The sequence below is a fragment of the Camellia sinensis genome, chromosome 8, assembly GCF_055761805.1.
Source record: "Camellia sinensis isolate YWXY chromosome 8, ASM5576180v1, whole genome shotgun sequence".
Classification (NCBI taxonomy): Eukaryota; Viridiplantae; Streptophyta; class Magnoliopsida; order Ericales; family Theaceae; genus Camellia; species Camellia sinensis.
In genome coordinates, this window is record NC_138968.1 from 172,057,409 (window position 1) to 172,066,640 (window position 9,232).

A 9,232-nucleotide genomic window follows, 5' to 3' on the forward strand; every position below is an offset into this window, starting at 1 on the left:
ATCTAGATCGTAAACCGACGAATTAAGAAGTTGAGAAATAAAGAAATTCCATTAGTGAAAGTGGATTGGCAAAACCATGGTGGCATTTATACCACTTGGGAAAGAGAAGACGATATGATGAAAAGATATCTTGAATTGTTCCCCCTGAACCCAGTGTTCTTCCAAAATGAAGGTAATCCGAGTTTGGAGGACCAAACTCTTTTAAGGAGGGAAGACTGTGACAACCCTCACCTCTGATTAGTGTTAAACTGTGATTGAGCATGATAAGTAATTGATTAGAATGAAATCCTAACCTGTTTGTATGAGTGTGTTGCTTTAATTGCATTTCTATTTGTTTGTCATTTAATGATCTGTTCATGTTTTGACTTCGAATTGCAAATTGAAAGCCTTATCGGCGACCGAACCAGAAATTGGTTAGTGTTATATGCTAATTAGGATTTACATGATTTTATGATAGGTTTAATTAAAATTTGATTTGGAATGATTGAATTAGAATAAATAATGTTAAATTACTTTAACTAGGGTTATTTACATGATTGCCATTAGTGGGCCACTTTCAATAGCATCTTTGAGGCTTAATTCATACATTTTGATACACCATTCTTCAGCCACTTTCTAGGTCAAACCGTGATAGAGAGGGAGAGTAGGAGAAAATTGTTTCATCTAGAGATTAACTTGGAGAATTAGAGGAATTGAAGAGGATTTGCAAAATTGAGCCAACATACTTGGAATTCAAGACCTAAGGTAGGAAATTCACCCTCTTAATTATGAATTTGAGTTGTCACATGCATGGTTCATGGTAAATTAGTGATTTGAGTCAATAATTAATTTAAAGTGTTGTTTTGAGAGTGACTTCGCGCATGCATGTCCAAATCATAGAATTTTGAGGTTGTTTTCATGAAATCCTCACATGCATGTTCACATTTTAGTTGTGGTCCATGAATCCACCATGATTTTGAGCTCAATCTTGCATTTGACCATGTTTTGGAGCATTGGAATTCATAAGAACTCATGCATGTTATGTTCTTACATAGTTTATGAAAGTTTCTTTGAAATTAGTGTTCAATTGGCAAACCTTTGGGCTTGATTTTATAAAATGATCTTTGAAACATGTTGTATTATGGGTTTCTAAGTGTTTTCCAGAAAATTAGCCCAAAAGAATCGAGTTTGAAGCTTTAAATGTTGAGTTTTGTGCTTGTAGATTAATCTGGAAATTCCAGATTTTTGATCCACGCTAGAGCGGAGGACTTCACGCTCGAGCGTACACTCTGAGTACATGCACTTCCGTTCGAGCGTAGATAGTCACGCTCTAACGTGAAACGCATATGCCCAGAAGTTCATGTGATTTGCAGTCTGCTCGAGCGAGGTAATCTGTGCTCGACCGAGGGTTTGAGTCTCACGCTCGATCGTGGGTCGAGCGTACATCGAGCGTGAAAAACGTGCAAGCAATCCACTCGAGCGTAGAAAGCCACGCTCAAGCGAGACCCCTGTTTTTAGCAAAATTTGAAAAGTGTTTTAAAGTACATTTTTGTATCCCCATTCCATCCTAGGCATTCCTAGGCCATGTTTAAGGCATCTTAATAAGGATATTGTTGTAGAACCACACCAAGCCAATTAGGGGCTAAGTCGTTAAGCCCAAGTGTGTAACTTAATGTTTGTTCGTTCTGCAACTGTGTAGGGTTGGCACCCGAGGATGCTGACTAGCCTGTTTGTAGCCCAGTACTCTGTGAGTAATAATGTTGTAAAGATACGTTCAATTATAATTATTTCTGAACAATTGACTGTACTGCTTTCTGAAATGATATTGTTTATGGAATGAATGTTTGTCCTATTTATAAACTGTACTCGTGGCACCCATAGCAACTTACTGTTACTGTTACTACTACTGTTACAGAGATCTCTGTCAGTTCCAATGTTTGGAACTACTACTATTTACTGTTTTGATGGCCATCAACCGACTGTTCGGTCTATTAAGATCTACTGTACTGTTTTACTATTGGACGTACCACGTATGACTGTTATGAATTCTAAATGACTGATATGGCATGAAATATGAGCCACTGATTGAAGAACTGATTTACTAATGCAAATGACTGTTTTAATTAGTGAAAGGACATTCATTCTTAACCCCTTTACGCATTTATTATTCACTAGGTTTTAGCTCACTGTTTATATATGTTTGTTGGTGTCCAAGCACCGGACCGGAGCTAGGAGCGTCAAGTTAAGCTCTTGTTTTGTCAAGCTAACCATTGTGCCTCACTTTGAGGTTCCAAGTCAGTTCAAGTAAAGGCTGTTTTAGGGTGTTTCAGATTCACCCTTTTGTCTCTGTTTTGTAATAGATGAATAAGATTTTCCGACTGTACAATTATGTTGAAGGGATTTGGTCTCTAGCCCGGATGTCATGTGTATATGACGTATGTATATATGTTTTGGTTATGAATGTGGGTTGTGCATAAAAGTCTTTCATTTTTTTTTTCAATTATGGCTAATTTCTTTTTTAATTATGACATTATTTTAAAATTTGGGTTATGACTTTTTTGTATCTTTTTTAATTGAGACTCAGAAAGTATGAAATTATGTAATTTTCTTCTGTAATTATAAAGTACATATATATAAACTTTCTGATATTTAAATCATGAATTTAAGTAGATTTTTGAAGAAAAAAAAGTCTTTATTTATTTTTAAAATGGGTAAACAAAATCAACACTCACACACAATCTAAACCAGCGCCACCCACCAACACCCTAGCTACTCTCATAACTCTGATATCAAACCCATCCCATGGATTAACAATATGTTGATGAGTAGCTGAGGTTTGGACCCACCCATTTATTTACCCATTTTGCTCAGTGTTTCAATCATCCATTCCACTGTGTTTTGAAATTCATTTTGTGAAAACTTATAGCATTAGAAATTCAAAAAAAATGCTTTGGTCTGTGGCTACTTCCACACTAATTTGGCTCCCATCATCATACACCATTTCCATTTCCACCTCTACTTCCTGGAATTCCAACCCCAGACCCTGTTTTCCTAGAGGAATTCCACAAGACCTTCTACCACTACTGCACAAGTCTCCCACTTTCCCTCTCTTATCCACATTTTCCCATCACTTCTCTCCCCAGGACTTGAGTTTCCACACCCACTTCTCACCCAAAGCTTCTTCTTCTTCTTCTTCAGGTAAAATTGTTTCAATTCTTTGCAACTGTCCACATTATCGCTTGTGTATATATATCTTTTCATCTAATTGCATCTTACTGGAAAGGGTTCATGCTGAAATTCAAATTCAAGGCTGTGAAAATGTTGATGGAAAAAATCACTTCCATCTAGGGGTTTTTTTTTTTTTTTCATTTTTTTATTCATCTGAGAAATTTTGTACACAATTCATTGAATTGTTGAGGAATGTACAGTTTAGCTCAGTTAGGTTTAGGGTATATAGGCTTATGACTTACGAGTGGTTGGGAATTTGCAGCTTAGCTTTCCCAGTTTGGCATATTAATATTTCTGATGGGAGTGTTAGACCCTTAACCATTGGATTTGGCCTTCATAGTGTGATGTATGAAATTGTCCGAACCTTGATGATTTGTGTTCACCAAATTTATGCTTAATTGTGAGATGAAATCACAGCCTTGCAAAGACAGATAAGAAAATTTCATATTTTAGTAAAATTTCTTTTAGGTCTGCTAAAAATTGGGATTAGAATTTTCGGGAAAGCTAGTGAAATTCTAAAAAATTGGTAAAAGAAATAAAGAAATTCAGAATACAGGGACTTCAGAAGTATGTTAGGCAATTACGACAAGAACAACCCAGGGGAAGAAAAAAAAAAACTGGAAACTTGAAGATAGAAACCACAATTCTAGATGAGTTCATTAGAAAGGAAGGATCACTTTTACACAGTTGAGCCATATGACAGCTTATTACATTATCTTCTTCGTAGTGGGTGGTGTTAATTTTATCAATTTGGCTATTTTAAATTTGGATAGAACATAGCACAAATGTTATAGCCAATGCAAACTAAAATTTCACTACAATCCCACAAGGCCACTTATGGCAACCTCTGCAAGTTTTGCAAACTGACAAGAGATTTGAACTTAAAACAAAGAAAGTAGCAAAGCAGTGAAAGCATGTATAATCACATGCTTTCATTTGATGCACTTGTATAGAATATCTAACATCTTCTCTTTCGGAATCATGGCAGTAGTTGGAAGTCCAGACTACAGAGAAGAACCTTCCACCAATGTGAAATTTCAGACATTATTAAGACTCCCAGGTTGCTCAAGCCCATTATCATTACTTGGAACGGGTCAGTTGCTTTAATTTCAGGGTGGGGAAAAAAAAAGTTCAAGAAAAATTAACCTTACTGCCATATTTTTCAAACTATATCACTTGTACTGCTTCCTGTTGCTTTTAAGACTTGGTAATTGGTATGCAATATTTTCAGGATACAGGGAGAAAGTTTTTGCAATTATCGGTGTTAAGGTCTATGCTGCAGGACTATATGTGAACCAATCTATTTTAAGCACATTAGATGCTTGGAAAGGACAGTCAGCTCAAGAGATACAAGATGATTCATATTTGTTTGGTGCAATTTTTCAGTGTAATTAACCATGACAAGGTTTACATGTCCACTTGCTGGATAAAGAGTGAATTTGAGGATGCTAATTGAAAGTTTTATGAATTGCAGCTCCACTGGAGAAATCACTACAAATTGTTCTGGTAAGAGCTGTTGATGGTAAAACCTTCTGGGATGCCTTGGATGATGCCATCTCACCAAGAATCAAGTCACCCACTCCTGTTGATGAATCGGCTCTCTCCACATTTCGTAGCATCTTCCTAGGGCGGCCTCTCAAGAAAGGAACTATCATGTTTTTGACTTGGCTGGACCCAACCAAAATGCTTGTAAGTATCCGTTTGATGGGGGAGGAGGGAGGGAGCAAGGGGAATTTTTTTTGCTCTTATTTTGAGTTTTGGAACCTAACTAAGTCGCAGTTGTGTTCCTCTAGGTTTCTGTTTCATCTGATGGTTTGCCTTCTGCTGTGGATGCCACAATTGAGTCAATGAACGTCATGATGGCTCTGTTTGATGTGTTTTTTGGAAGTGATCCAGTGTCTCCTTCCTTGAAAACTTCAGTTTCAAATGGCTTGGCAACAATGCTCAAGTAAATGTGATTACACATTACTTCTCAATTTTCTCCTTCATACACGTCCTCCTCTACCATGCGCTAATCTGTTAGTCATTGTGAGATTTTCTTCATTATGCGAGTTGCTGCATGTTATGTTGCATCTATTGACGATATACATAATTAAATTACCCTTATTTGTAATAACTTACGCTTGAAAGGACAAATGTATCAATGAATGAAATAACCATGTTTGGCTTGGAAAATGGAAGTTGTATTTAGTAAAGATCAAGAGTCTGTTACAACTTTGTCTGATTTTATCTGCTCAAGCAACTTAACAGCCTCAGTCATGGTAGGTCTTTTGGATGGCTCTGACTCAAGGCACATCATAGCAATGTTGAATACATGCTTAATTTCATCAGCTGGACAACACTCTAAGCTACTGTCAACTACAAGCTCTTCCCTCTTCTCTTCAACTACAGCTTTCACCTGTTAAAACATAAAGAACCACAAAATACAAAAAATTAAAAAACCTCTTAGTGCCAATAAATTTTTTTTTTTTTTTAATTATTCAAATGGAGACAAAGTTTAAAGCTTACCCATGTGACAAGCTTAGTACCCTCCTCAGTAAATGCCTCATCTGTTGGTTTCTTTCCTGTTAGTAGTTCAAGTAAAACAACACCAAAGCTATAAACATCCCCTTTTGCTGTAGCTTTTCCTGTATCAAAATACTCTGCAGAAAAAAGGATAACACGAATCTATGAACAACCAAACACAATGTTGACAACGCTAGCTGTTTATAAGCTCAGTAGACCATACCAGGAGCTAAGTATCCAAAAGTCCCTGCAATTAGTGTCGAAACATGTGTCTTATCCGGTGCCATCAGTGTGGCTAATCCGAAATCAGACACCCGAGCCTCCATGCCTTTATCTAGCAGTATGTTGCTCGACTTAATATCTCTATGGATTATGTGAGGGATGCAATCATGATGAAGGTATGATATTCCCCTTGCCACACCTAATGATATTTTGTATCTCGTAGGCCAATCTAGAGCCTTCTTGTCCATTGACTTCCCTGCATCAGTATCTCTCTTAAAACTCACCCTCATAGGAAAGTGATTTTTTTTAGCCAGTCAATGGCGACGAAAACTAAAACTCACATCACATGCCAAGGATTTAAGATATGAAGCTTACCATGGAGCAATGTGGCTAAATTTCCTTTAGGCATTAGCTCATAGATTAGAAGATTATAGTGAGGGGCAGTGTAATATCCATGAAGAGTAACAATATTCCGATGCTTAATATCTCCCATTGCCTCCAACTCTCTCTCGAAACCCTTGTCCCTCTCTGCGCTTCCCCTGTTAAGTCTCTTCACTGCGAAGGCTGTGGAGTCATTTATCGACATTTGATAAACTGTACCGTAGCCTCCTGATCCAATAATGTCCTTGTTGCTCAGTTTCATGATCTTCTTTAAGAATGTATCGTATTTTAGAGACTTCATTGTTGATGATCTAAACATGACTAGCTTTCCTCCTGTGTTTTTCCATTAAAGCACAATTAGCATGTTCTTCCCTTTTATTGCTTAAACACAGAAAATTTTGAATTAGACGTGAAACTGTACCAGTTAAACTGTCTTGAACAATCATGTGCTTTCTTTGCCATCGGCGATAGAGAAGCACTGCTATAATTATTTTGGAGATAACGAACGCGACCACACATACTGTGATGTAGAATGGCAGAACCCGAGCATTGCCCATTTAAATTCTGCAAGTGGTAATAAGTAAATTGAGGGTGAGTTTAGTTATGCTCATAGTTGGAAATAGTAGTATTGATGGATATGTATAGGTATCGGTGATAATCATATATCTATCAATATCAGACAGTATGGGTCGTCGAAAGTTCAAAATTCCAATATGTATAAGCATCAGTAGATATTCAAAACCCTGGCTCTGTTGTTTGGAGCAGAGAACCAGAGACCTCAATTCAGTTTGAACTTCCCTTTTTTCATAACACAAGTTGAAGTACTAATTAATTGTGAAACATAAATAATTATCCGTCAAGAGAGATTCAACAAATAGATTTTAGAAATAAATGAAAAGAAACAGATTGTCGGTGCGCTTATGTAAACCACCACGTTAATCACTTTGCATGAAAAGTCTGCAAATTTATGGTCAATTGAAGTACATGAACACCATAAATTTCTTTGTTAATGGAAAATTTTCACCATTAGCAGTTAAATTCAAGTGATAAATTCAATGAAATGCTTGAAATTTCGTAGTTGAACAATTAACAGTGAAATTTCTGATTAAAACAACGAATATAATACCTGATTCAAGAATCACTTAATGTGGGAGGATTGCTTGAAAGATTGCTAGATTATTCAGTGTGTGAGGTCCAGACACTTAAAACTTCATCACCCAAGTTACCATTCTTTGACGCTGTCCTCAACCACACCCATCAAAACCCAAAACAACCCAAGAAAATCAAATCATTCTGAGCTTCACAGAATGGGAAAACAGGGCCAAATCATTCAGAACTGTGGATCTTGAACTGATCTGAAATGTGAAAGTAAGAAAGTAAGAAGAAGATATGAATGAAAAAGAGGAGGGTGGTAGGCGAAGAAGACGGCATGTTCCAAGTGAGAAAGAGAGAGAGAGAGAGAGAGAGAGAGAGAGAATGAGTGTGCGCTTTTCATCATTGATGATTTGATTATATATTTTAAATGAACAAAAATTGTTAAGAGTACTAAAAGTGATGTTCTAATAGCATAATTAATGATGTGACGGTGAGCGTCTACTGCTTATGTCGTGTTTTTTTTTTTTTTTTTAATACATTAATGTTATTAGTGATTTTTTATTTTTTATTTTTTTAAGTAATATGAATTAGGAAAATGTCTCGTAGCTCAAATTTTGTAGCTTAAAAGTGGCTCAAATGATCAAAACGACGTCGTTTTGGCCATTTTTATGTTGTTCTGTGCTCAAAACGACGTTGTTTTGACTATTTAAGCTACTTCTGAGTCATAAAATTTGAACTACGTAGCATTGTCGTATGAATTATTGTTGTTAAATGAACGTAGTAATAATAGCTAACTGTTTGTCTGTGTGTCTGTCTGTCATACGCACACATTTGTTGACATTTGAGTCACCCCTTATGTTCTGACTCGGGAAAAAGTACCTACCTTCTCATGTCACACGCGTACCCTTCTCAGATTTAGCATGATGAAAGTGAGAGCTCATATTTTATAGGCACATGTTGAAATCACTCGGGATAGTATGAAAGGAACAACATCTCATGCAACTCTTGGTGGTCTGAGTTGACTCGTTATATTCGAGTAATGGTTTTTTTTTTTTTAATTAGTTCGAGGAATATTAGAGACTCACATATTATATTTATAAATTTATTGATGTGGTATGAGAGGTGGATCCACCATCATTAAGTGTGTAACAAATTAAAAGTTGACACATATCCCGTTATATCATTGTGAATGAAATTGTATTTTTTAGTGTCTCAAACATTTTTTCATTTTGTCAATAGGCTTATTTTTTGGAAAAATTATTCCTTAATGCTGTTTTTGATTGGGGGTTGGAGGAAAGATTTGGAAAGATAAATGAAAAATATAGGTAAAATGTGAATAAAATATATCTATATTTTATCTAGTTTCACATATTTTTTTCTCTTTCGTTTTTCCCATCCCTTCCCAAATCCCCTATCAAACATAGCATAAGTGGTGTTTCACTGAATGAGAAAATCTCAAATCACATTAAATGGGTCATCCTTGGTCTTTTAACTATTTAACACACAAAGTGAGTTATCATATTTTGTCTGTAAATTTTTTTATTATATTATTAATTTAGATCATTATATAAGTAATATTACATAATGCTGTGAAAGTACCAATAATTATCCAATATTTTGACGCAGAAGCAGGTGACAACCCAATAATTGGAGACTGTTCTAGCAGATTCATTCATTAGCTTATCAAATTAATGTTTGTTTGATTTTTTTTAAAAAATTCTTTTGAATTTTTTTTTTAAATTTCTTTTTTATTGCTTTTGTTTTGGCAGTTTTTTTTTTGGGTAAATTATATTAACCACTATTGAGATTTAAAGAAATACAC

General features: G+C 35.7%; 2 protein-coding genes across 3 annotated transcripts; one reads left to right on the top strand and one right to left on the bottom strand.

Annotated features, from left to right (window-relative positions):
* The first annotated feature begins 2,692 nt into the window (after window positions 1–2,692).
* On the top strand, window positions 2,693–5,382 carry FAP3 (Chalcone-flavanone isomerase family protein). Of its 2 annotated transcripts, none has more exons than XM_028216436.2 (5): window positions 2,693–3,177; window positions 4,196–4,300; window positions 4,439–4,594; window positions 4,682–4,896; window positions 5,001–5,382. In XM_028216436.2, the coding sequence occupies exons 1-5, from the start codon at window positions 2,925–2,927 to the stop codon at window positions 5,157–5,159; spliced, it is 888 nt and encodes a 295-aa protein (XP_028072237.2). In that variant the 5' UTR covers window positions 2,693–2,924; the 3' UTR covers window positions 5,160–5,382. The 2 variants fall into 2 exon arrangements, with proteins under 2 accessions (XP_028072237.2, XP_028072238.2); XM_028216437.2 differs by having other exon boundaries at window positions 2,779–3,177; window positions 4,199–4,300.
* Window positions 5,369–7,805, bottom strand: LOC114274490 (Protein kinase superfamily protein). Its single transcript, XM_028216435.2, has 6 exons — window positions 7,442–7,805; window positions 6,737–6,879; window positions 6,310–6,648; window positions 5,936–6,190; window positions 5,716–5,849; window positions 5,369–5,605 (listed from the first exon to the last, which is right to left on the bottom strand). Exons 2-6 carry the CDS (start codon window positions 6,870–6,872, stop codon window positions 5,405–5,407), a joined length of 1,065 nt encoding a protein of 354 aa, XP_028072236.2. The 5' UTR covers window positions 6,873–6,879; window positions 7,442–7,805; the 3' UTR covers window positions 5,369–5,404.
* Window positions 7,806–9,232: the final 1,427 nt, after the last annotated feature.

Excerpts from the sequence above, each read along its gene's own strand:
- FAP3 (XM_028216436.2), top strand. The coding sequence starts at position 2,925 with ATGCTTTGGTCTGTGGCTACTTCCACACTAATTTGGCTCCCATCATCA. Across the intron at positions 4,595-4,681 it reads GTTTGGTGCAATTTTTCAGT|CTCCACTGGAGAAATCACTA; the intron begins GTAATTAACCAT and ends TATGAATTGCAG. Across the intron at positions 4,897-5,000 it reads TGGACCCAACCAAAATGCTT|GTTTCTGTTTCATCTGATGG; the intron begins GTAAGTATCCGT and ends GTGTTCCTCTAG.
- LOC114274490 (XM_028216435.2), bottom strand. The coding sequence starts at position 6,872 with ATGGGCAATGCTCGGGTTCTGCCATTCTACATCACAGTATGTGTGGTC. Across the intron at positions 5,850-5,935 it reads TTTTGGATACTTAGCTCCTG|AGTATTTTGATACAGGAAAA; the intron begins GTATGGTCTACT and ends TTTTTTCTGCAG. Across the intron at positions 5,606-5,715 it reads GTACTAAGCTTGTCACATGG|GTGAAAGCTGTAGTTGAAGA; the intron begins GTAAGCTTTAAA and ends ATGTTTTAACAG.